This window comes from Lethenteron reissneri, chromosome 61, assembly GCF_015708825.2.
Source record: "Lethenteron reissneri isolate LAM-NWPU_2019-01 chromosome 61, ASM1570882v1, whole genome shotgun sequence".
Classification (NCBI taxonomy): domain Eukaryota; kingdom Metazoa; phylum Chordata; class Hyperoartia; order Petromyzontiformes; family Petromyzontidae; genus Lethenteron; species Lethenteron reissneri.
Window position 1 is genome coordinate 2496610 of NC_083839.1, and position 27974 is coordinate 2524583.

Here is a 27974-nt window from a genome sequence, read left to right on the forward strand (position 1 = left end):
ACACACCATGCACACACACCATGTACACACACACACCATGTACACACACACACCATGTACACACACACACCATGTACACACACACACAGCATGTACACACACACACCATGCACACACACACACCATGTACACACACACCATGCACACACACACACCATGTACACACACACCATGTACACACACCATGTACACACACACACCATGTACACACACACACAGCGTGTACACACACACACCATGCACACACACACACACACACCATGTACACACACACCATGTACACACACCATGTACACACACACACACCATGTACACACACACAGCATGTACACACACACACACACCCCATGACCACACACACCATGTACACACACCATGTACACATACACACAATGCACACATACACACCACGACCACACATACACACCGTGACCACACATCACATACAAAAAACACATCACACACACACACATCACACACACAATGCACACATACACACCGTGACCACACATTACATACAGAACACATCACGCACGCATCTCACACGCACACACAATGCACACATACACACCGTGACCACGCATCGCACACACTGCAATGATTGCATACATACACACCGTGACCACACACACACAGACACAATACACACATACACACCGTGACCACACATCACATACAAAAAACACATCACACACACATCACACACCCCACACATCTCACACACATCTCACGCACACACAAACCCAGGAGGATGTCAGCAGTGATGGCCCGTTGCTTTGGCCTCTGAGCCTCTGAGCCAAAGCAATCCCTTGAACGTTTGTCCGGTACCGCGTAGAAAAACTTAAAAATTAAAACCCTTTGACCTTGCGATAATCAAGAGGGCGTGCGGATCACCTCGCGACCATCGCTGGCCACCGAGAGCGCCGTGCGTGTCCATTCTGTCCGTGCCAAATACAAATAACAAACCCCCCAAAAATATAATGACGGAACAAAGTGTCCTGTGTGGATGTCAGTGCCGACTATAGCACCACGGGGGGGGGGGCACAACCACCCCTGGGGTGTCTCACGGGCAACCCCCCCCCCCCCCCCGCGCAGGTACCCACCGTTAAAAGGCACAAAACCAAATTGCGCGTTGTTTTTTTCTTATTTTTGTTAAATGTTTCTATAACCTTATGCAGCGAGCACTTAAAGTGAACTTCATTTAGTCCGTCGGTTTGCAAAAAATAAAAATAAAAACCCCCCAGGATTTTACCATAAGTTCCAAGCGAGAAAATTAATAATCCGGTTCGGGCTCGCTCGCCAGAAAGCATTTCAGTTTTGTGGTTGTTATTTTTTTTTGCGTCTAAAAAAAAAAATAATGACACAAATATAAATAATTAAAGAAAGGGGGCCACGGTTTTGCATCTGTTGCTCGTTATGCGTCGGGTTGACTTAGCCCCGTAATTTTTCAGCGTATTTCACGGGCCGCAAATAACCACTTCTAAACACAATAGACTCGTCGGCGATAGTGACGTCTCCGCGTGCGTCGTTGTGCACGTCCCACCAAAACATTGTTGCACCACTGCCGACATGTGGGGCCCCGTTCTGTTTTAAAAGCTGTTTTTGCGTCGCCTTTTTCGTCCAACGGTAAAAAAAATCAAGAAAATGCCATTTCATCGTTCAAACGCGACCGGGCGTGCCTTGTGGATGATCAGACGACGGATCTCGACAGACCTCGAAATCTGAGCAGGTTCTGAGCCCCGCTCAGCTCCTCTTATCCGCAAATATATAAACATATAATCGGGAAAATTGAAGCCGTTTCCGCACTAAACTATGGGGAGAGAAAGTAAAAACGTGCGGATGATCGCACACTCGGGCGAGGAATTCCTCACCTGAGTGTGCGATCATCCCCACCGAGTCTCAAGACTCGTTTTCAGGAGGGTCCTGCCAAGTTTTCACAGGAAAGGCGGGGGGGGGGGGGGGCGGTGATGTCGTTATCGTCCCAAATGAGTAAATCCGATTCCCGTGGTTGTCTACGTACAGTTGTGACAGAAGGTAAATGTTTCAGTCATCGGGACGCTTGGCAAATGCATCGTGTGTTGCGGCGTTCGTCACTCAATTTCAGAGTGGGGTGGGGCCGCTTTCGCCGGTGAGACATCATCAGTGTGAGGAGGGCCGCCACACAATTTTAAACCATCGTTGGGGTTTGACAGCAGCACGATGATGATGATCATGATGGGGTGGGATGTTGTCACTGTTCGTTGTCGGAGGGGTCCCGCACGTCAGGGGCCACACTAAAGGCCACCAGAGGCCGGCCAGTGACCCCCGCGGTGCATAAAAATGAAGAACCACTTGCCACGTTGGTTTAATATCTAGGAAACCGGAGAACCCGGAGCCAACCCATGCAGAACAGGAGAGGCGGGGTGGGGGCGTGCGGGGGGATGACCATACAAACTCCACGTAGAAAGGCGGCCGAGTCGGGGATATCGAAACCCACCCCACGGGGCCCCTCCTCGTCGCTGTGAGGCCGGCGAGCGTTACCACCGCGGTGCCACCGCTGCCACCAAGTTGGATAGACGGGCGACAACGTGGGGGGAAGGTGGGGGGGGGGAGGATGACGGCTCACCCACGGGGTTGCACGTCCACTCTCCCTTTCCGTTGCCCAGGCAGACGCACTCGAGCATCTGACCGTCCGTGCTGTGCGGCCGTTTCCAGCGCTCGCCGAGACGGTACGACTGGCCCTGGTCGTGGCACCGGTCTGCAAGGTTCATGGCGGTGGCGGCAAGGGTTACCGGACGGACACCACGGACATCATCACGGACATCGTCACGGACATCGGAGCTTCGTAGCTCGTCGGATTTTTCCCGGGTGAACCGAAATTCCGGTTCAACGCACGTGCGGACATTCGCAAGGGAGGCTCGTGCTGCCCGGTGACCTTTAACACGAGGTGCTTTGTCTGTCACGTGACAGGCAGCCTACACTCGTCGCGAGTGGGTGAGAAAGGTCGAAGGTCGTACGCGGCCCTTCGTTGAGATGCCGCACCCAGGCGGTGCCGAGTTAAATTTGTTGTTTTTGCCGCTGCTGTGGCTGTTTATAATGATTCTATCGTCGCCACTGCCGTTGATGACGACGACGACGATGGTAACAATGGTAACCGTGGTAATGATCAGTGACGGGCTTGGGACTAAAAAAATCGGCCCGGGGCATTCGTAAACACACCGGCCCAATTTAACACGTAGGAGGCTTTAGCAACCAACATCACCCATAACGCAGCATTTATTTTCGGGTGAGGTAGCATGAATATCAATGTAGTCGTTAAACCCGCCACCACCCGACGCAGCCAAATAGGAAGGTTTGTTACGTAAACAGACTGAAAAGGTTTGACACGTAAACACCGGTCCAAATTCGGGATATGGAATTTTTATTTATTTTCTAAACGTGTTGTGCGGCAAGCTAGCAGCAATACGTTGCCCTGTGGCAATGTGTCAGCGTGATTTCGCCGTGCAATCTCACTGACCCATTTGAGGCTGGGTCCAAAAAACAGATGGGGGCGGGGGGGGGGCAGGAGGGGGGGGGAAGTTGGGGGGCCGCCGGGGAGGAAAACTCTTTGAGGGGGGCTGCCAAATATACGGTGACATAGCGCCAACCGAGAGCGTAGATCAAGAATGCAATGTGCACATTAGGGGCCGTCCATGAATGACGTCACGCACCTAGGGGGTGGAGGGGGTCAGACATTTGTGACGATGTGTGACGAGGGGGGGGGGGTTGAGAAATGTGACGTCACATCATAAATGTTTTCTCCTACAACATCAGAGTTGAGCGCCACATTAAATACGCGCTACAATGACAATAGTTTAAAGCGATTTGAAGCATATTTTATTTTTAAAATGTAAATATGGTTTTGGGGGGAGGGGGGGCAGAGCTTTGTGACGCCGTGTGACGAGGGGGGGGGGGATAAAAAATCGTCCAAAATCGCGTGACGTCATTTATGGACGACCCCCTTCGAGCTAATAAAACATATTTTCAGAAATTATAAAAATGCATGAAACGATCGGTGGCGACGCGCCCCGGGTGAACCTACTCTCGGTGGAGCAGCTGATCCGTCCGATGCCCGCGCCCAGGCACGTGCAGTCCCACACCATGCCCTTCCTAGGCCGCTCCCAGGTCTCCCCGACCGAGTAGCGTCGCCCCGTGTACTGGTCGAAGCACACCTGCTCGCCGCTCGCTGCGCACACGCCGCCACGCACGTGAGAGTTGCCGCAGCCGTCGAGGGACGGCCCCTGGAACGTTTCGAGGGCGAGGTTCGAAGCGACGCGCGATCCGAGGAGTCGAGTTCGTGCCAGGGGCTCGAACGACGGCGTTCGGCCGCTGTTGAGTCGTGCCGCGGCCAACGCTGCGGCGCGTGGCGGAATGCATCGACAAGGCTCGCAGTATTCCAACTCGCTGCTCTACGGGACGTCTGGCAAAAATCATTACCAAGCTGCGATTTGTGTGCAGCATTCTCTGGCACGTGGTCGTGACGGGTTCCTGCAAGATCCGACACAGTGTCCGTCCAGTGCTCGCCAAGCTGCGTTGGCTTCCGATTGCCGAACGAATCGACTGTGAGGCCGCGCTCATGACACACACAGGCACACAAGGTGCTTGACACGAGTGAATCACATTACCTCGCTGATATCGTCAAGAGGCATAGACCCATCACGTGAACTCGGGTCATCCTCACGGCAGCTTTTGGCTCGCCATCGAACAAAGACGCTCACCGCATCGCACGGCGCTTTCAGACGCGCTTCTGTGGCCGTCTGGAACGCTCTTCCCTTCCGAAGTTAAGAAGCCACTGGGGCTGTGCACGTTTAAATCTAGATTGGCAAACAAATTAATAATTTTATTAATTTTTATTTCATTTTTTACCTACGTGACTTTACCGAAAAAACTAAGAGTATGAATCCTTGCAGTCACGAAAGCTTCAAATCTACAATCCTTTAGAACTGCTTTTGTAGTTTGTTGTCCTCCGAGTAGCACGGTCGGCTACGTACGGTGCGAAATTCGACGGACGTGCGTACAAAGCTGACCACTACAGATCCTCCGCGCAGGAGATGTTGATTGTCTTTGCCGTCTTTCCACTGGATTCAAGCGGAGTGTGGCGAGAGAGGGGACCGTGACCCCGGGTTAAAATTAAGGCAACCGCACCAAATGACAACAAAAAATAAAATGTCGCTTGGCACTCATCCTGCTTCGTCCATGTCGCTGCGTTCGAACAATCTCGCTGCCGCAAAGAGCATGGGAACTGTGCGATCCCTCGCGCGGATCCAAACACCACCATCGCCGCCCCCCTCCCTGCCGCCCCCCCCTCAATGCAACAGTCAAGTCAGGATATAAGGCTTCCTGTTTAGAATAAGCAGATGGCATTGCACAATTCCGCCCCCCCCCCCGTTGCCCCCCCCCCCATGGCCCCCTTCCCTCCATACCCCGTGCTAGCGGGGGGGGGGCCTCAACGTTAAAGTGAAATACAATGCGCTGGAATACCTGCGATCCATCGCAATAACACGTGGCACCGCAGAGAATGTCCGCTCCATGGCCCATCCGGCGAGCACAATGTGTTGTTCGCATACAACCGAGGCGGCGGCGGTGTCGGCAGCTGTAGCAGATTATTAATTATTGTTATTTTTTATTGTTTATCGGCAGAGTCATGCGTTCGTAATGTTGAACGCGCGCCCAATTTCCACGGATTGTTTAACGTTCAAGTCTGTCCGGCTTAACCGTTAGAACCACGCGTATGGGTTTTCTCTCTCCGCCCCCCTCCCACCCCACCTCGCATCCCGACCACTTTACTTTACGACTGTTCGTCCGAGTGGAGTTGCTGCTGTTGCTGTTTCGATTGTAAACACGCGATGAGCTGCACTGGACAGCTGACATGGTGCAGGCGACTGCTGAGATGTCAACTTCCTCGCCTGGTACGCAGGCGGTCCGGGGGTTTCATCCCGACCCTGACAGCTGCTGTATGTTTGGAGTAAAGCCCCTCTCTGTACCAGCGTGGACGGCACCCTCGTGTTCACCTTCTGAAGCGCTCGCTCGTCACCGTGGCGTGCGCGATGACCACCACCATCACCACAACCACCACCACCACGTGACTTTTCTTTCGTGTTGTGCGCGGTGCTTTTAGCACCACAGCGCGTGGATTTGTAGCGTTTATTTTCATTTGTTTGCTGGTGACTTTGTGTATTTCACATCGAAATCGCCTCCAGTGCTGTTGCTGCTGGCGGCAATAAAAGTTGTTTAAAAAGTCAAAAATCTCTCCGTGGTCGTGTGGATTTTTTTTCTCCAGGTCCTCCGCTTTTTTTCCTCCACGTTTAGAATCAACGTCACGCGTTTAGACTGTTTAGATTATTCTGGTGCAATAAATGTCCAAACGATGGGCCCACTTTGTTGAGCTATCATTTGTGGCCGTCTCGCTTCTGAAAAATAAGTTAATAGCTCAGGGGGCTTGGTAGGATGGGGGTGGTTTAGTGATGTATTTGTGTATGTTTGGGTGGTTTGTTTACCTTTCTTGTACTTTACACTCCAACCGTGTTTTCGTTACTTTTTGTTGCTGTAACGTTCTTAAAAAGAGCTTTACTGCTCATCGGATTCCTCCAGTATGAATAAATATTCCGATTCTGACTGCTACTCTCCCACCCCCCCCCCCTGCCCCCCCCCCCTCTTTGCCATCGCTTTCACTGAACAGTTACAAGCTATAAAAACTAAACTACTTTTAATTTGACCAGGTAAGGCCCCACTGAGCGCCCGGCCATCGCACACGACAGGTCAAAAAGGTGGCCCAATCACCGTGTGGTCATGCACAGCGGCTCACTGCTTCAGGGCGCTTTGACATTCCTTCGCTGGGAGTGGGCTCATCCCATTTTTTGCGGGGAAAATCAACAGTGGCCGGGTGTACGTTGAGCTTCTTTCGCACCGTACGTAGCCAACCCTTGCTCACCGGAGGTGCGGTGCATGCACGTCTGTTGAACTTCTTTCGCACCGTACGTAGCTAATCGGAGGTGCGGGAGAAGGACGAGAAACTAAACACAAAAAAGCAGTTCTAAAGAAATTAGTTTTCCAATCGAAATGATTTAAAAGTTGCGTAGCTCCAGCGGCTTCTTCGTGTTGTCGGATAGGAAGAGCGTTCCAGACGGCCACAGAAGCGCTGCTGAAAGTGCGCGACGCGGTGACCGACTTTGTTCGATGGCCAGCCAAATCTTGTCCTCCGGACATCCTCGCCTCTGCCATAGGAATGAGGATTTTCCACGACTGGCCTCAGGGCTGTCAAAACCCTGAGTCGCGACGCCAACTCGAGTAGGAAAATCACTTCTACGTGGCTTTACCAAAAGAACCAAGAAGAGGAAAAACACTTTCTGTGCTAACGCGGCGAGCTGCGCTGCGCAACGTTAGCACAGAGGTCGCAATCGGGTACCCGATACCCGTACCCTACCCGATACCCGGCTACCCGTACCCGGCCGGGTACGGGTAGGCCGTGAGTCACTGGTGAGTAACCGTTTGTCACTCATTTCCCAACGTCTTGTCTCTTCTCACAATTCAAGTTCCTAGAATCAACCCACCCGCGCCTGCAACATGGCTTCATCCCAGAGGTCGCGATCGGGTACCCGATACCCGTACCGTACCCGTACCCAGCCGGGTACGGGTACGGTACGGGTACGGCCGGGTACGGGTACCCGTTTGCGACCCTGGTGCGGCCGGGTACGGGTATGGTAAGGAATCAAAACCCGTTTGCGACCTCTGCGTTAGCGCCTCCGGCTGCCGCGTTCTCGCCCGCTATCGCCAACCCAACGTCCCTCGGCAGCGACCCAAGACGGCGCTTTTGGGCGCTCAGCCCGCTTGTCACGAATGCCTCGGACACGCCGCAGATGTCCTCGTGCGATAAAATAAACACGCGCGCGCAGATTATTTTATCGCTCTTGGGCTGCATTCAATGTCTTCGAAAACAAAAGAACAAGTATATAATAAAAGCCTTAAACCGTCGGAGGAAAACCATCAGGGCCCGTCTCCCCTCACTCCGCCTCTAAGCGGATGGATAAAACAAGTCAACGGACACCATTGCGTTGCTTTCCCATAAAAAGTTTTAGTTTTTTTCCCTTTTGCGCAGGTCAAACTGCACGCAAAATGTAACTTTCACTGCCTTCTCGGATCGCTCTGAGAGCACCGGGCCGGCACACGTCTCCCCACGATGGGACGATGGGCGATGGACGACAAGAAGAGGAAGAATGACAACCTGGAGTGGCAGCCAGTGGCTTCCTAATATCAGAAGGAAGAGACCCATAGAAACCCACAGAGGTCCAAAGACTCATATAGAACCGTAGAGACCCATAGAGACCCACAGAAACCCACGCAGAGACCCGTATGTGGGGGCATGACAACAAAGTAAAAACAGAGAGAAAATAGCCGTTCTAAGGAAATTAGATTTCAATCGATACTATTTAAAAGTGCATACCTCCGGTGGCATCCTAATATCTCTGTGACTCTCTATTTATCCCTATGAGTCTCTATTTATCCCTATGAGTCTCTCCGGATCTCTAGCTCTACGAGTCTCTATGTATCTCGCTATATCTCTATGTGTCTCTGTGGGCTTCACTAATAGGGGTGCGTAGCTTTGGTTGCGTGGCCACCACGATAGCACTGCCTGGGGCTCGACAACTATCATGGTTCGCTCGTGAAAGTGGAGGAGGAGGTGGAGCAGGAAGAGGCGGAAGTTAGAGGAGGAGGTGGAGGATGATGAGGTGGTGGAGGAGGATAAGGTGATGCAGGATGAGGTGGTGGAGGAGGAGGAGGAAGGTGGAGGAGGAAGTGGTGGAGGAGGAGGCGGAAGGCGGAGAAGGAGGATGAGGAGGTGGAGGAGGAGGATGAGGTGGTGGAGGAATAGAGGGAGGAGGAAGGTGGAGGAGGAGGTGGTGGAGAAGAAGGTAAAGGAAGAGGAGGTGGAGGAGGAGGCGGAGGAGGATGAGGTGGAGGAGGAGGATGAGGAAGATGAGGAGGAGGAGGAGGAGGTAGAGGAGGAGGTGGAGGAGGAGGAGGCGGAAGGCAGTGGAGGAGGATGAGGAGGATGAGGAGGAGGTGGTGGATGAGGTGGAGGAGGAAGCGGAGGCGGAGGAGGAGGTGGTGCGGTGCCGTCGATGCGACCGTCGCTCACGCTGCTGGACGGCTTCGCAATCCAGCGCCTGGCCGCCCAGGCACGTGCAGCGCAGGGCGCGCCCGTGGTACGTGCGCTCAAACTGCTCCTGCAGATGGTACATCCTGCCATTGTCCACGCAGTCCTCTGTGTGGGGCCGCAGTGGGGGCAGGCAGGGGAGGGGGGGATTTGGGTGGATTCAGACGACGGGACAGAGAGAAACATCAACAAGTCAGCGGAGGGAGCGGGCTCTCGCGGTCAGAAGGTCGCGGGGTTTCGTTCGTCGTTGGTGGGTTGACTCTGACCATCGTCTCGCTCAATTCCGTAGAGAATTAAAGGTCCCCCCTCCCGACATTCAAGGCCCCGAAGGACCGCGTGCCTCTGCGTGTTAGGGAGCTGCTGCTGCAGTTATTATTGTTGTGCCAATCAACCAGAACCTTCCTCTGCATCCCTAGAACGAATATCAAGTTCCTGGGCAGCGGTGATCTCTGGCTGGGCCTCCCTCGGCACTCTTTCTTCTCACTCCAACCCTCCCCCGTTGTCATTGATGTCAGGAGTAGGAAGAGGACCTTTGCGCTCACCACAAATGAACCGCGGCACCTCGCCGATCTGGTCAAAGAGCGCAAACCATCGCCGCGCGAACTCCGTCCATCACCCCCGCAGCGGCGCTTTCACGACGCGCTCCTGCGGCCGTCTGGAACGCTCTTCCCTACCGATATGCGGAAGCCACTGGGAGCTGTGCACTTTTAAATCATCATCTCGACTGACAAATTCATTTCTTTAGAACCGCTTCCTGGGTTCGGTTTGTTGGCATTCCCTCCCGCACCTCCGATCAGGACGGTTGGCTACGAGCGGCGCGAAAGAAGTTCAACGCACGTACACACACGCGCCCCTCCGCTCCGAAACGTCTCACAAACGACGCGCGCCCCACGCCGTTAGCATCTCGGCCATCCTCTGGCACTCTCTCACCACACTGCCCGACTCTATCAAACACTCTGTACTGTCTAATCGCAGCCTCTACCATCTGACCGTACTCTCTAAAACTGACCGCGGAGAGACGGCCACAAGTTTACTTGTGAGGGGGAAATGTGCGGGAAGGACAGACACTGACTAAAAGAAAATCGAAGCAATGTTTTCAAAATTAAAAAAAGGGGTCTGAATAAATTAACCCCCCTGCGCCCCCCAGCCCGGATGAGGCTGACATTGAATCTGAGAGGCAGAGCCATTGCACTTCTCAGATGTGGTGTCCGCACCCCCCCTCAACACCCCTTGTCTTCCCACCTTTATCTCCCCCACCCCTCTGGTACACAGGAGGTCGTGGGTTCGACCCTGACGCCTGCTGCATATTTGGAGTTTGGGTGTCTCTCTCTCTCTCCGTGGTGAGATGTTAACTACCTCGCCTGGTATGCAGGAAGTCGTGCGTTCGATCCCGACCCTGACGCCTGCTGCATATTTGGAGTTTGTGTGTCTCTCTCTCTCCGTGGTGAGATGTTAACTACCTCGCCTGGTATGTAGGAAGTCGTGGGTTCGATCCCGACCCTGACGCCTGCTGCATATTTGGAGTTTGTGTGTCTCTCTCTCTCCGTGGTGAGATGTTAACTACCTCGCCTGGTATGCAGGAAGTCGTGGGTTCGATCCCGACCCTGACGCCAGCTGCTGTATACTTGGAGTTTTCACGTTCTCCGGGTCCACCGGTTTTTTGCTCCACATTTAGAACCGACATCACGCGTTCAGATGATTTGTCTGCTGCTCTACGTGTCCACGTGATGATAAGCCACTTCGTTGTGCAATCAATTTGTGGTGGCCAGCTCGCTTCTGCGTCAAGAGCTACGTAGTTAGCTCAGTAGGGCCTTGTCTTGTATAATAAAAATAAAACTTTAGTTGACAGTTTGAGGGTTACCCCATCGCACACGTGCGGGTTTTCTCCACGTTCTCCAGTTTCCTACCACATGCGAAAGGCTCCTTTAAAAAAAAAAGCCTAAATAAACACGTAGCCAATGCATATCCTTCTACGTACATGTGCTATTTTTTTAAATAAGAAAATACAAAGTACGTGTAAAAAAATACAATGAGAGAAAAATAAATCTTGCACAACCCATTACCTTACACACACGGCCTTCTGAGAGGTCCATCATTTCAGCAGCATTGTTGCAGGCGAACAAACACTCACCCGGCTGGTGTTCAACATTTAGAGTGTCTCGTTAAAAAAATAACAACAAAACATTTGAAATTGGCGAAACTGCGCGGTGGAAGGGTGCACAGTAATGATGATGATGCTGACGAAGATGATGACAATGATGATGATCGCTACAACATCGCTGACTGCTCCCACAAAGACAACACTGGTCAACACACTTTTTCTGGCATAAGGTATTCCAACGGTTTTAAATGTAATTTTGGGGTGCTGATTCCAAATCTGGCATCAGTTTTTGTCTACCACATCAGGTTTTTGAGATATCAAATATTGAATTTTCAATAAGAACTGCAGAAGAAAAATATTAAATAAATGTGGATATCTACATAAAATGATATTATAAACACACTATCCTAAAAATACAGCACCATGTTTTAACACTAAAGCAGTCACTGACTCGCAACAACTTGCAATCATAAGTGACAGAGTTAATTTCGGGTAAAATAAATGAAAATGGGGTATGCCGATAGCATAAAAATGAGATGTGGTAGAGCAAATCTGAGATCAGATTTGGAATCAGCACCTTGAAATTAGTCTAAAACAGCTGTAAAAGCCCAGGCCAGAATTGTTTTGTTGTTGACCAGTGTGATTATCTACCTCTCTCTCTCCGATGCAGCAGTCGCGTCGAGTTCCGGATCCTATTCCCGGGGATCCCAAATCACGGAAAGCAAGTTCATGGCTAACGGGGGAACACTGCATTCCTTACCGAAAGACCCAAAGAGTATGCATTCTTCTTGTCCTCCATCATCTTCCAACGAGGTGTGTGTCCCGTTGGTTGTTTTTTTCTTTCCATTTCGCAAAGTTGGCAACCATCACACGCGCCGCACGGGCAGACGCACGGGGAATTGAAACCGAGAAGTGTTTCTTCTGTCGTGCATTACCACCACCACTACCTCCACCACCACGACTACCTCCACCACTACTACCTCCACCACCAACACTACCTCCACTACTACCTCCACCACCACTACCACCACCACCACTACCTCCACCACTACCTCCATCACTACCACTACCTCCACCACCTCCACCACCACCAACACTACCACCACCACCACTACCTCCACCACTACCTCCACCACAACCACTACCTCCACCACCACGACTACCTCCACTACTACCTCCATCACTACCACTACCTCCACCACCTCCACCACCACCAACACTACCTCAACCACCACTACCTCCACCACCACCACTAACTCCACCACTACCTCCACTACCTTCACCACCACCACCACCACCACTACCTCCACCACCACCACCACTACCTCCACCACTACCTCCTCTACCTTCACCACTACCACTACCTCCATCATTACCACTACCTCCACCACCTTCACCACCACCACCACTACCTCCACCACAACCACTACCTCCACCACCTTCACCACCACCACCACTACCTCCACCACAACCACTACCTCCACCACCTTCACCACCACAACTACCTCCACCACCACCACTACCTCCACCACTACCAAAACTACCTCCAACACCACCACCACTACTACCTCCACCACCACCTGCACCATCACCACCACTACCTCCACCACCACTACTACCTCCACCACCACCACTACCTCCACCACCACTACCTCCACGACATCCACCACCACCACCTCCACCACCACCACCACCTCCACCACCTTCACCACCACCACTACCTTCACCACCACCATCACTAACTCCACCACCACCACTACCTCCACCACCACCACTACCTCCACCACCACTACCTCCACCACATCCACCACCACCACCACCTCCACCACCACCACCACCTCCACCACCTTCACCACCACCACTACCTCCACCACCTCTATCTCCAGCATCTCCACTAACTCCACCACCTTCACAACCACCACCACTACCTCTACCACCTTCACCACCACCACCACCACCACCACCTCCACCACCACCACTTCCACCACCTCCACTACCCCCACCACCTGCACCACCTACACCACCACCTCCACCACTACCACCAAAGACAAAGACCCCCCGTAAAGCTTGAACAAGCTGTTGGGGAAAGCACTGTTAGCAAGCACCTATGGCCAGCACCACGCCCGGCCGCCTTTGTCTCCCCAGTGGCGATGTTTACATTCCCCAACAGATACTCATTTGAGGCTGAGTCGACCTTGGGGATGCCCATGACCGGTTCAGATAATTGTCACTGGCGCTGGGTTCGTAGTGCAGCGTAGCGCTAACCGCTACACTACCACCACCTCCACCGCCACCACTGATCCTTCAGAGTGCACGTGGAATCGGGCCAACACAAACACACACACACACCCCATGGTCTTTACCAAAGCCAAGCCGCAGCGCATTTTTACTGAAAAGCTGCAAAACTAGTTTAGGCTTTTTTTTCTTTAACATTTCTGAAGGCAAACGTTGAAAGGGGGAATATTACATCTCCCAAGTTTTTCCACGTTCAATCGGTGCGACAGGAAAACAACGATCGCTTGCATTGTGATCGAAACGTCGTAGTTTTTGTTTATTTTATTTTTATTAATTTGAACCTATCTACGTGACTTTACCGAAAGACCCAAAGAACAGGTGTTAGGATGTTAGGGGCCATCCATAAATGACGTCACGCACCTGGGGGGGGGGGGGGGTCAGACATTTGTGACGATGTGTGACGAGGGGGGGGGGGTGATAAATGTGACGTCACGTCAAAATGGGCAACTTTAAATAAATATACAATTGTTATAACAACACTAATTGCTATAACAACACTTCTACAACATCAGAGTGCAGCGTCACGCACTACAATGACAATAGTTTAAAGCGATTTGAAGCATGTTTTTTTTGGGGGGGGGCAGAGCTTTGTGACGTCATATTTGAGGTGGGGATCTGATTTTTTGTGACGCCGTGTGACAAGGAAGGGGGGGGGGTCAAAATCGTCCAAAATCGCGTGACGTCATTTATGGACGGCCACTTCAAACAGTGCTGTTCGCCTTTTGGCATCCTCTGGTCTGACACCGGTGACGCTAGGCCATCTGGTGTAGACAATCATTTTAAAAGACAATGCGAGTATTATACCAGAACATGTTTGTGTTTCATATTCACCACACGTACTGCAGTACTTGATTCCTAGCAAAACAAAAGCTTCTTATTTGGTATTCTTAGGTTTTTTTTTGGTAAAGTCACGTAGGTAAAAAATTAAAATTAAAATTAATAAAAGTTAAATTAAAATAAAATAAAAATCACGACGTTTCGGAGGCAGCACAATCCTCCATCTTCAGGTGGAACCGTCACAGCACGATTGCTGTATCAAGTAAGTCTTACTTGTAAGTCTTACTTGTAAGTCTTACTTGTAAGTCTTACTTGATACGGCTAAGGCGAAAAGTCGTGATTTTTATTTTATTTTTATTTTACTTTTAATAATTTATTTTTTTTACCTACGTGACTTTACCGAAAAAACCTAAGAATATGAATCATTGCAGTCACGAAAGCTTCAAATTTCGAATTCTTACACCATTGGAATCTCATTTGCCAGTAAAAAAATATGATAATTGGTTTTTACCCTTCTATCTGGCAACAAAACTGACACCTTTTTTACAAGGAGTCATGTTTGCATAGACCACAATACCTGCAGCCATAATGCAAACAAAAAACATAACTCTGATAATGTATGCACTGTCCTTGAAGTTGATTGGCGCCATCTGGTCCAACACCAATGGAGACTAGGCTCTAAGGAAAGCTGTCTCGGGTGTGGACCAATCAACTTCAAGGACAATGCACATTATCAGAGTTATGTTTTTTGTTTGCATTGTGACTGCAGGTATTGTGGTCTATGCAAACATGACTCCTTGTAAAAAAAGTGTCAGTTTTGTTGCCAGATAGAAGGGTAAAAAAACAATGATCATCTAAAATTCTTATTTGGTGTTTGAACATCTGAACACACCTCCTGTTCGATTGCCAGCAAGGGTAAAAACTATTCTTATTTTTAATCCGTTGATATTGGAAACAAACAAACAAAAAGGGCCCCATGATAGAGAGAGAAGGGGCCGTCTGTATATGGTCACGTTCGGTGGGAATAACAGCAGAAGTAAAATCATTCTTGAACGGCTGTTCCATGACTCTTACACCACAGGGCGAGTGCCTTTACCGGTCACTCATATTTCTCCCCCTTGTGCCCGGTGTTTTGTCTTTATTTGGACCTCAATTCGTTTCATTTTTGGGGGCATTATCATCCCCGTACAGACACACACGGCAGGGATGGGCTCCTGTCCACGGAGAGATAACAATAAAAAAATAATTAAAACGGTAACTATGAATTTAAACAACTCCACTTGCCCTCCCCACCCCACCCCCAACGGGCCTATCATGATGAGCCATGATCTAACCACTGCTGGATGAAGGCCTCCTACAAGGAACCTTCGTAACGTTCCACCCATGGTCTCGAGACGCAGCGACTCGGCTAGCCCCGGCTACGCAAGCCGATCGCTGATCCTATCGCTCCATCTCCCTCTTGGGTGAGCCGCGGTGGTTAGGAGATGTTGACTGCCTCGCCTGGTATACAGGAGGTGGTTGGTTCGGTCCCGAACCTGACGCCTGCTGCTGTATATTTGGAGTTTGCGTGTCTCTCTCTCTCTCCGTGGTGAGATGTTAACTACCTCGCCTGGTATGCAGGAAGTCGTGGGTTCGATCCCGACCCTAACGCCTGCTGTATATTTGGAGTTTGCGTATCTCTCTCTCTCTGTGGTGAGATGTTAACTACCTCGCCTGGTATACAGGAAGTCGTGGGTTCGATCCTGACCCTGACGCCTGCTGCTGTATATTTGGAGTGGTGCGTATCTCTCTCTCTCTCTCTGTGGTGAGATGTTAACTACCTCGCCTAGTATGCAGGAAGTCGTGGGTTCGATCCCGAGCCTGACGCCTGCTGCTGTATATTTGGAGTGGTGCGTATCTCTCTCTCTCTCTCTCCGTGGTGAGATGTTAACTACCTCGCCTGGTATGCAGGAAGTCGTGGGTTCGATCCCGAGCCTGACGCCTGCTGCTGTATATTTGGAGTGTGCGTGTCTCTCTCTCTCTCCGTGGCTGCGTGGATTTTTCTCCGGGTTTTCCCTCTACGTTTAGAATCAACATCGCGCCTGTTAGAGTATTTGGCCGCTATAAATGTCCACGCGGTGGCAAGACACTTCGTTTTGCTGTCATTCGTGGCCAGTTCGCTCCTGAAAAAGAAGTTGTACCAGTTGAAAGGGTAAAAACCTATTACTATATTTTGCCACTGGTAAAGGAGGTCTCAGTGTAGATGATTACCCCGAGCTCTCAATACTCTGATAGTGCGCTGTTTTTGAGTTGTACGCCTTTTGGCGTCATCTGGTCCAACACCAATGGAGACTAGGCTCTAAGAAAAGCTGTCTCGGGTGTGGACAAATCAACTTCAAGGACAGTGCATATCATTATCATTATCAGAGTTGTTTCTTTTTGTTTGCATTTTGACTGCTTGTGTTGTGGTTATTGCAAACATGATCCCTTGTCTAAAGGTGTCAGTTTTTGTGCCAGTTGAAAGGGTAAAAACCTATTACTACTAGAAGTTATGTAGCTCAGCGTGCCTTACCAGGTACAATAAAAAATAGTTTCGTTTTTTAACGCGTCCTATGACATTCCAATTCGTGATGTTGGTGCCACACGTTGCCACGGATAAGCAGGGTTGCGTGCAACGTCACAAAGAAGTCCGAGTGATTTTCTTTTCGCGAATTTTCGTCGAGGCGGCACTCCAGCGAGGCTGTTTATGGTCTTGAGCAAGCGGCGGAAATTCCACGTTCCTGTTGCAGGGGCGAGTCTATCCATAGGACAAGCACTGCTGGCTTCCTTACAAAGCGGTACTCATTTTATCGACCCCCCCCCCTTCACCCACATGGGTGATGGGCCAAGTGACCCCCCCCCCCCCCAAACCAAGATATGAACTCGCAACCGTCCGAGCCGCTCAACTCTGCCGCTGAACCATCTTTAAAAACAAATTTTCTAATTTAAAAAAACCCAGCCCCGCCGTCACGCATCATCCTGCATGTGTCTCGGTGAAGACAGCCGGCGAACGTGCAAAGGCGTTAAAAATATTCACAAATAGGCTTTACCCTTTCATGGAAATAAAGAAGGAGGAGCTGTTAAGATGTTCAAACCCCAAACAGATACCTATTGCCAAGGCGTCAAGTCTGCGTTAACCGCACGCAACTTGTGGCAAGACACACAAACAAACGTACTCCGATGATATATGCATTGACTTTGAAACCGATTGGCCTACACCAGAGACATCAGTCGTCATGGCCTAGTCTCACCAGTGTTAGACCAGAGAGCACCGAAAAGCGAGCAGTACAAAGGCAACGCCACGCGTATCAAAGTATCGATAGCTCGGATTTAGCTGTGAGATTTACGGGAACCTTTTTGCTCGGATGAAAATGATGAAATAAAATCTTAATTTGGAGCTTTCGTGACTGCAGGAATTACTCTTTGGTTCTTTCGGTAAAGTCACGTATAAAGATAAAATAATAAATGAAATAATAGCATACGACGTTTCGATTGCAACACAAGCAATCATCATCAGGTGTAATGAAATAGCGTCACAAAATCAAACTACGCATCTCTTCGTACTCATTGACATGTACATTTTTTCTCTAACCCCTACCTCTCTCTGCCTCCGGCCCCCTCTGTCTATTTAAGGCCACCCCACAGAGACGATCACCCCTCTCTGTACCTGTGTTGCTCTCTCTATGTATCTTGGTGATATCTGTCTGCTTATATGTCTGTTTGTGGTTTTCTGGTTAGATTTTGTGTCGGTATTTCATATATACCTGATGATGATTGCTTGTGTTGCAATCGAAACGTCGTATGCTATTATTTAATTTATTATTTTATCTTTATACGTGACTTTACCGAAAGAACCAAAGAGGATGATGAAAAAAATTACGACTAGGCTTTACCCCAATCCTGGCACTAAAACACGACGTGTTAGGATGTTCAAACACCAAACAGACGCCTATTGGCCGAGGCATCAAGTCCGCCGCGTTAAACCGCGCGCAACTTGTGGCCAAACTCGTGCAAACCGAAAACGACAAAAAAAACAACACTCCGATAAATATGTACGGCGCTGTCATTAAAACCGATTGGCCCACACCGTGACGGCAGCCTCCAGCGTGGCCTCGACCTCGCCGAACGGTGCACGAGGTGCCCCCGGGAGAGCGCCAACAACGGGGCGAGCAGCGGCGAGGTTCGAGACCGCGCGAACACGGGGGATGGTGGGCGTTAAGGCGTCACTCACTCTGCACCACGGCTTCACCGGTCGCCTCCACTGCCGCGACCCTCTGCGCCTGGGGCATCGTTTTCGCGCGGACGGCGCCCGGCGCGGTCGCAGCCACGCACATCAGCAGCAGAAGCGGAGCCGCCGCCGCCGCCGCCGCCGCTGGGACGTGCATGCTGATCGCTGACGATCGAAGATTCGTCCTTGCAGGTCCACGGATGTAGCGCTGCCGCTGCTGTGGCGCACACGCAAGCACACACACAAGAGTTAACAGACTGTAGGGGCAAGTGCTGTTAGCGAGCAGCACCTATGAAGGCCGGCACGGCGCACGAGGGGGTGGGTGGCCAGCACCACGCCCGGCCGCCTTTGTCTCCCCAGTGGCGATGCTCACACATCACACCAGGTACTCATTTGAGGCTGAGTCGACCTAGGAGAGGCCCAGGACCGGTTCAGATAATCGTCACTGATTTTGGCCAGTAACCACGCCACGGCCGCCTTTGTCTCCCCAGTGGCGATGTTTGCTACACACCGCACCAGGTTACTCATTTGAGGCCGAGTCGATCAAGGGGCGTCCCAGGACCGGTTCAGATAATCGTCACCGGGTTCGTAGCGCAGCGCTAACCGCTGCACCACCGCTCCCCACGCGCAAACACACACACGCGAGCACGCACGAAGCATGGGGAGAGACGAGGATTTGGAATAAAGCTCGTGACAATGGTGGTGGTGGGAGATTATTTCACATTCCAGGTGCCGTGATCCCACAGTCAAATCTGCCACTTGTTGCCATTGAGCGTGTCCAACGGCCCTGAACCGGGCGGTGGAAATTCCACATTCCTAGGAGGACGGCCGTTGTGAGCCCGCTCCATGAACATCTGTAAAATTGTTGACGCACGTTGATTCCTCCGGCAGTGTTGAGGACTCGGTCTGTACCTGGCGCTGACTGGTTTGTCTCGCATGCGCTGTGTTGAACACTGCAGGTTTCAACAACACACTCACACACCCACCCACTCATCCACTCACTCACTCACACACCCAATCACTCACTCACCCGCTCACGATCTCGCTCACCTACTCACTCACTCAATCACCCACTCACTCACTCACTCATCCACCCACTCACTCACTCACCCACTCACTCACTCACCCACTCACTCACTCATTCACCCACTCACTCACTCACTCACCCACCCACCCACTCACACACCCACCCACCCACCCACTCACTCACCCACTCACTCACTCATTCACGCACTCACTCACTCACTCACCCACCCACCCACTCACCCACTCACTCACCCACCCACCCACTCACTCACCCACTCACCCACTCACTCACTCACTCACCAACTCACCCACCCACCCACTCACCCACTCACTCACCCACTCACTCACTCACCCACCCACTCATTCACTCACTCACCCACTCACTCACACACCCACCCCCCCACCCACTCACTCACCCACCCACCCACTCACACACCCACCCACCCACTCACTCACCCACTCACTCACTCATTCACGCACTCACTCACTCACTCACCCACCCACCCACTCACCCACTCACTCACCCACCCACCCACCCACTCACTCACCCACTCACCCACTCACTCACTCACTCACCAACTCACCCACCCACCCACTCACCCACTCACTCACTCACCCACTCACTCACCCACCCACCCACTCACTCACCACTCACTCACTCACCCACTCACTCACTCACCCACCCACTCACTCACTCACTCACCCACTCACTCACACACCCACCCCCCCACCCACTCACTCACCAACTCACCCACTCACCCACTCACCCACTCACTCACTCACCCACTCACTCACCCACCCACCCACTCACTCACCCACTCACTCACTCACCCACCCACTCACACACCTACCCACCCACCCACTCACCCACCCCCCCACCCACTCACTCACCAACTCACCCACTCACTCACTCACCAATTCACCCACCCACCCACTCACTCACCAACTCACCCACTCACTCACCCACTCACCCACCCACCCACTCACCAATCCACGCTTGTATTCAACCACCACCACTCCCGCACGTGGTGTACAAAAGATCAGTGTTTTTTTTTAAATAAAAAATAAACAAACAAACCACAAGGTATAATTACAACATCTTACAAACACTGTATCTGTGTGTCTATGACATGGAATGTCTCAGTTAACCAGTAGAGCAATTAAAACGTTCACAGTGACAGCACTCGAGACGCGGCTGCAGCCTGGAATGCAATAACCCCAACGCACGTCACGAAACACGGCAGTGTCCCGCACCCCCCCACCACCCCCCACCACCACCCCCCCACCACCCCCCCACCACTCCCCCCACCACCCCCCCACCACCGCGAGCAAGCCGGATCATGTTGGCGGCGCCTCAGTCGTGTCGGATGCACCACAAAGCCTTCAGAAGAAAGTCCATCTCGCTTTGGACGGCTCTCCCCGAGGCATTAGTATTTCTCGTCAAAGCCACCACCACCCCCCTCCTCAACGAATCAATCTTTGCTCCGCGTGATGATGTTCCTCCTTCTCCACTGCTGCCCCCCCCCCCCACCACACACACACGAACACCGTTGTCTGGAATTACTTTGCATCGTCAACTCTCCCCTGCAGCCAGCCATGCCCACGGCATGATCAAGTCCAGCGGGGTCAAACCGCGGAACGTCGGGCCCGATGGTTGGCATGTAGATTGGAAGCGTTGGTCAAACTTGTGACTCAACGTTGGTTTTGATCGTTGGCCTGACGTCCCCTGAACGTTGACCCCAACGTTCCACGTTAAAGCGTGCAGTCTCAAAACTTTCCTCCTGTGCGCCTACGACCTTTATTTTCTATATCGTCCTGGGTGTGTGTGTATATATATGCAGGTTCCTCCTGAAAGAATAAGAAGTAAAAAAAAACAGTCTTGAGATTCAGGCTAATAAAAAAAAGGGGGGGGGGGGTTAATAAATAAATCGACAAACAATGCGATGCGTGCAGAAAATAAAAGACGGCCGAAAAAAAAAATTCCGCATTCCAGGCGAATGGTTGGGGCGCGTTGTCAAATCCGCCGGGCGATTTCAGAATGAGAACATCTCGGAATGTTGATTTACATCAACGGGTGGAATCCCATGAGCTATGAAGCTCTTCTTCATAGATGTCCTTAGATGGGGGCGGGGGGGGTGCGTTCACGGGGTAAGTGCGTTGCTGATCACACTCAGGGCAGCCCCCCTCCCGAGTTGGCAAGCGCACAGAGAGAGGGGGGGGCAGGCAGCCTCCGAGATGACTGCGAGGACCAGGACACAAAATGCCAGAAAGGGCAGAGAGAAAGAGAGAGAGCGAGAGGACAGGGAAATGTTGAAATGTGTGTGTGTTTCTGCTCGAACAATAGACAAGGCTTGAGCTCCGAGCATGGCTAGAAAGCTTTTGGCCCACTTTCTGTTGCTTCAACTCTTCAACAAAGAATAAAAACCCCAGAGCGTCTCAGAGCTATCTGGCTCTGACGAGGTGGGAGGCGGATAACGGAGCATCCATGGAAAACGACGATTGCACTCTTTCGTGATGGATGCATGGATGTGTGTTGAACTTCTTTCGCACCGTATGTAGCCAACCGTGCTAATCGGATATGCGGGGGAAGGACAACAAGCGATGGGTCTCTGTGCGAGTCTATGGGTCTCTGTGTGAGTCTATGGATCTCTATGTGAGTCTATGGATTCCTCTCTGAGTCTATCGGTCTCTGTGCGAGTCTATGGGCTTCTGTGTGAGTCTATGGATCTCTGTGTGAGTCTATGGGTCTCTGAGTCTATGGGTCTCTGTGTGAGTCTATGGGTCTCTGTGTGAGTCTATGGATCTCTATGTGAGTCTATGGATTCCTCTCTGAGTCTATCGGTCTCTGTGCGAGTCTATGGGCTTCTGTGTGAGTCTATGGGTCTCTGTGTGAGTCTATGGGTCTCTCTCTGAGTCTATGGGTCTCTGTGTGAGTCTATGGGCTTCTGTGTGAGTCTATGGGTCTCTGTGTGAGTCTATGGGCTTCTGTGTGAGTCTATGGGTCTCTGTGTGAGTCTATGGATCTCTGTGTGAGTCTATGGGTCTCTCTCTGAGTCTATGGGTCTCTGTGGGAGTCTATGGGTCTCTCTCTGAGTCTATGGGTCTCTGTGGGAGTCTAAATATGTATGCTGCTGAATTTCTTTCACACCGTACGTAGGGAATGAACCATTTTGGACACCCCCCCCCCCTCCCCCAATGCCGGAAAATCGTAGTAGCACAAGTAGCTACATCAGCTACGGGCCCCGCACTTTCAAGGGCCCCCGCGCTAAATGCTTTCAAGCTATCAATTCCGGTTCAATGATTCTGCACTTGCTCTATTACTATAGTACTATACCGCCGTCGACTTTTATGAACGACCGAGTGTTTAATGTTAGCGATTTGTCGTTTTATCTGGCTGTATAGCAAATTAAAAAATACAATTACTTTACTATGCAAGTAAAAAAATGTGTTTTCATATTTACGAGTTTTTTTTATATTTAGGGCCCCTTCATAAAATAATTTGCTACAGGCCCCGCATTTAACTTAATCCGGCACTGCCCCCCCCCCCCCACCAAGTTAAACCGAAAAAGTAATAATTCTGTGGGCCTCCACTCCCCTCCCTACCTCCCTCCGCTTCCTGCACCCTGTCGATTTACAAACTCCTCCTCGTGAGATGACAGAAGAGATTGGAGGCACCTCAATACAGTACAACCGGAGCCTGAATCTTGATTTACACTGGAAGCAATCCTATGAGCTATGAAGCTCTTTGTTTCACAGATGTCCAGTTCCACCGTTCATGCAATGTTCCAGCAAACGCTTTGGAATGGTATCTCTTCATACAGATGAGTGTGTTTAGAAGTAATACAGTGCAGTTTACAACCCTTATCTAAGCTGTCTCTCGTCTGGCCTCTATTGCTATTAAGAAGGGGCGTTGCCCGGAACGTCGCCAAGTACAAGTTTTCCGCTTAATAAAGTTGTGTTCAGAAGTGATTATGGACAAGTCAATAATCAAAAGCGACGTCCTTTCCACCTGAGCGCCGAGGGTGATGTTCACCTCTCCCGAGCCAATGGTGGAAACTCCACGTTCCTATGGCGGGGGCCGAGTGTATCCAATAGGAGAGCCACTGGTGACCTCACCCAGAAAGTGGCAATCACGGAGACGGGATGCCGAGGCGTAGCGGGACGGGAAAAGTGTCTGCAAATGTCGACGTGCAGCAACGGATATGCAAGATGCACGATGGAATTCAGACAGACGCAGAGACGCAAACGTGGATTTGGACGCGAGGCGAGAGACGCAGACGAGAGGTAGGCACGAGAGACCAACTGCCTTTTTTCGAAAAACAAATGTTAATCGTGAACTTGAGTTCGAGATGCTGGTTGGTTCACCCTCAAATTATCGTGGATTAGTGCTCCCCTTGAGCAATTTTGGTGACACTTTAGCTTTGTAAAAGTAACTTTTATTAATTTAATTTTTTTACCTACGTGACTTTACCGAAAAAACCTAAGAGTATGAATCCTTGCAGTCACGAAAGCTTCAAATCTAGAATGTTAGCTTTGCTTAGTTTCCCTGGTATATGTCTGGCGTCCAACAGCTACGTCTTGTTTTATACACAGGAGTTTGTACGCTATGTATATTGAACTTCTTTCGCACCGTACGCACCCCAGCCGCGCTCTTCCTATGAGTGCAATCCTACAATCCGCGTTTACCTGCAGAGGGAGAGTCACACAGAAGCGGTTTTTTTTATGTCCGTGATTTAAAAATGAATTTTAAAACTCATCCTACAATCCGTATTTTTTTTATTTTCTCGCGCGTTCATTTCCGCCGATGCACTGCAGACGGCAGTGATCTCATTTGTCGGAGTTTCAGCGCATTTAAAAAATAATCTCGGAAAACTTTCACTGCAGATGTGCACGATGTATCATCATGCACGCGGTGTGCGCGTGGTGTGTGTGCGTGGTATGTGTGCGTGGTGTGTGTGCGTGGTGTGTGTGTGTGCGTGGTGTGTGTGCGTGGTGTGTGTGCGTGGTGTGTGTACGTGGTGTGTGTACGTGGTGTGTGTGCGTGTGTGCGTGGTGTGTGTGCGTGGTGTGCGTGCGTGGTGTGTGTGCTTGGTGTGCGTGCGTGGTGTGCGTGTGTGTGTGCGTGGTGTGTGTGCGTGGTGTGTGTGCGTAGTGTGCGTGTGTGTGTGCGTGGTGTGTGTGCGTGGTGTGCGTGTGTGTGTGCGTGGTGTGTGTGTGCGTGGTGTGTGTGCGTGGTGTGTGTGTGTGTGCGTTCGCGTGAGATCTACACGCCTCAAATGAGTACTCGGTGCGGTGTGTAAAGCTTCGCCGCTGGGGAGACAAAGGCGGCCGTGGCGCGGTGCTGACCACCCACCCCCTTCCCCTCGTGTGCCCTGGCGGCCTTCATAGCGGGGCTGAACGATTAATCGATTTCAAATCGAAATCGCAATTTTAAACAATGCGATTATCAAATCGCAAAGGCTGCGGTTTTTTGCGATTTGAAAAATCTGATTACTTTCTTATCGGAATTGTTTCATATTTGTATTATTAGAACTTTATTTACTTAACTTAACAATTGTTCTATGATTGTTCTATTTCAAGTAAAACATTTTAATAAATACATGTTGAAAGCAATTCATATTTTTTAAGTTCTCATCCTTGCATTAGAATATATAGAGCAGTTCATATGTTGATGGTATCATGTGGAAATGCTCCATCGCATGTTTTAAATCTATTACGCAGCGAATATTGAACTGAAGCTTAACTTGCAAAAAAAAAGTATCGCAAATCAAATCGCGATCGCAATATCTGTCAGAAAAATCCCAATTAGAAATTTTCCCCCCAAAATCGTTCAGCCCCTGATTTCATCTCTGCTACTCGCGGCCAGCACTTGCCCCAGCAGTCTGTCACGAGCTACACCGGGGTGACCGTTGCCTTAACCTTTGTCGGCACTGTTATAGCTGCGTGCGGGGAGCGGTGGTGCAGCGGTTAGCGCTACGCTGCGCTACGAACCCGGCGATCAAAGGTATCGATTCCCGCTCTCGGCCAACGCACACACGGACGATTGTCTGAACCGGTCACCTGGGCCTCCCCTAAGTCGACTCGGCCTCAAATGAGTACTACGTGCGAGGCGTAGTAAACATCGCCACTGGGGAGACAAAGGCGGCCGGGCGTGGTGTTGACCACCCACCCCCTCGTGTGTCGTGCCGGCCTTTATAGGTGCTCGCTAACAGCACTTGCCCCTACAGTCTGTCAAGGCTATACGGGGGATCTTTATCTTTTTTTCCGTCGTAGCTGTGAACCCCTTATCAGTGGCCAAACTTGTTCCGGACCAATTCACACCTCATTGCTCACCCCCGTGCCGCGTATAAATATCAACGTTCATCCGACAGAGTCCCGTCGCAAGGAGAGACACACAAACACGCAGACAGCACATTTGTGTTGCTCGTAGTCAAACGGCTGTACGCCGCGTGCGCCTGGAAAACTCAATGTCCCTGTACAAGAATGCGGGGTACACCGTGATGGGTTGACGTTATGCTCCTCGCTGGTGTATGCCATGCGCACACGCGGAATGCGTGCAGCATGTTGTGTGAGTGCGTAACACGATGCAGTGCGTAACACGATGCAGTTGCGTACTCTGTTGCACGTTGTGTCTTTGTGTGTTTGTGTGTGTTTGTGTCTTCGTGTCGGTGTGTCTGTGTATTTGTGTTTGTGTCTTTGTGTCTGTGTTTGTGTTTGTGTCTTTGTGTTTGTGTTTTTGTGTGGTTGTGTGTGTTTGTGTCTTTGTGTATGTGTGTTTGTGTCGGTGTGTTTGTGTCTTTGTGCTTGTGTATGTGTGTTTGTGTATTTGTGTCTTTGTGTTTTTGTGTCTTTGTGTTTTTCTTTTTGTGTCTGTGTGCTTGTGTCTGTGTGTTTGTGTCTTTGTGTTTGTCGCTCTTTAAAGTTCTGACCCCGCGGCCCCCACACCCCTCCTGAGCAAAACAAAAAGAGCTTTACAGCTCCTCGGATTCCTCCCGCAGTATAAAAGCAATATTCTGATTCTGACGCAGTATACCGTGGGCATATGCACGGTCACGTGTCCATGTGGGGTTTAAACATCGGTGTGTACGCCGATGTTATGCGGAGCGGTGGTGCAGCGGTTAGCGCTACGCTGCGCTACGAATTGGATTCCCGCTCACAGCCAACACCGGTGACGATTGTCTGAACCGGTTACCTGGGCCTGCCCTAGGTCGACTCAGCCTCAAATGAGGACCTGGGTGCGGTGCGTAAAAACATCGCCACTGGGGGAGACAAAGGCGGCCGTGGCGTGGTTGCTGGCCACCCACCCCCTCGTGTGCCGTGCCGGCCTTCAAATGTGCTCGCTAACAGCACTTGCCCCAACAGTCTATCACAAGCCAGTGGCATATTGCGAGAGTGTACAATGTTTTGCGGCTATCCCTCCACACTCACCTCTTTCTCTCTCTGTCTCTCTTCCTCTGTATGCCGATCCTGAGCTCAGCGCAGCAGTCCCCCACGGCTCCCCTTCGCGTCTCCGTGCATCAACAGCGGCGCGCCGGAGATTAAATGAAGCAGCTCCCTTCGCCCCCTCCCTCCCTCACTCGCCCCGCCGCAAACCCTCAACCACAATCCTCCTCCTATTGCCCCCCCTCCCCACTCTCACTCACGTCAGCCCCCCCACCACCACCACCAACCCCACCCACCCCACCCACCTACCCGGGAGACTCACTTTCGCCCACCCTTCATCGCGTCGTCCAAGCCCACTCCAACCCCTTGGCCCGAAACCAAACTCCTCTATCAATATTCACCACCGGGACGCGAATCCTTTACCCCCACCCCCCACGCCCCCCCCCCCCCCAGTTTTTCTTTTCGCTGCGAGCCACCCAGACCGCAGCAGCAGCAGCGACCACCACCCCCCAAGCCACCTCCCTCTGCGGCCGTCTGGAACGCGCGCGTACTTTCGATGTTAGGAAGGACACTGCACGCTGTGTACTCTTGAATCGTAGCACGTCGAAAACGAACTTTCTACAGAACCGCTTTTTGTGTTGAGTGTGTTGTCTATCCCACCCCGCACCTCCGATTAGGGCGGTTGGCTACGTACGGTGTGAAAGAAGTTCAGCAACATACATACTTAGACTCACACGTGAAACCCATAGATTTACACAGAGACCTATAAACTTACACAGAGACCTATAGACTTACACATGAAACCCATAGACTCACACAGAGACCCATAGACTCACACAGAGACCCATAGACTCGCACAGAGACTCACAGACTCACACAGAGACCCACAGACTCACACAGAGATCTATAGACTTACACAGAGACCCATAGACTCACACATGAAACCCATAGACTCACACAGAGACCCATAGACT

General features: G+C 51.2%; 1 protein-coding gene across 1 annotated transcript in view; it reads right to left on the reverse strand.

The window, feature by feature from the left end:
* The window catches only part of LOC133358303 (fibronectin-like), a 93600-nt gene extending 66441 nt beyond the window's left edge, over positions 1-27159 (reverse strand). Inside the window, 5 exon segments of the mRNA XM_061576559.1 lie at positions 2606-2737; positions 4061-4204; positions 9155-9280; positions 18595-18808; positions 27046-27159. Coding sequence (XP_061432543.1) covers positions 2606-2737; positions 4061-4204; positions 9155-9280; positions 18595-18748 — 556 coding nt within the window. The 5' untranslated portion in view covers positions 18749-18808; positions 27046-27159.
* Between the last annotated feature and the right edge of the window lie 815 nt (positions 27160-27974).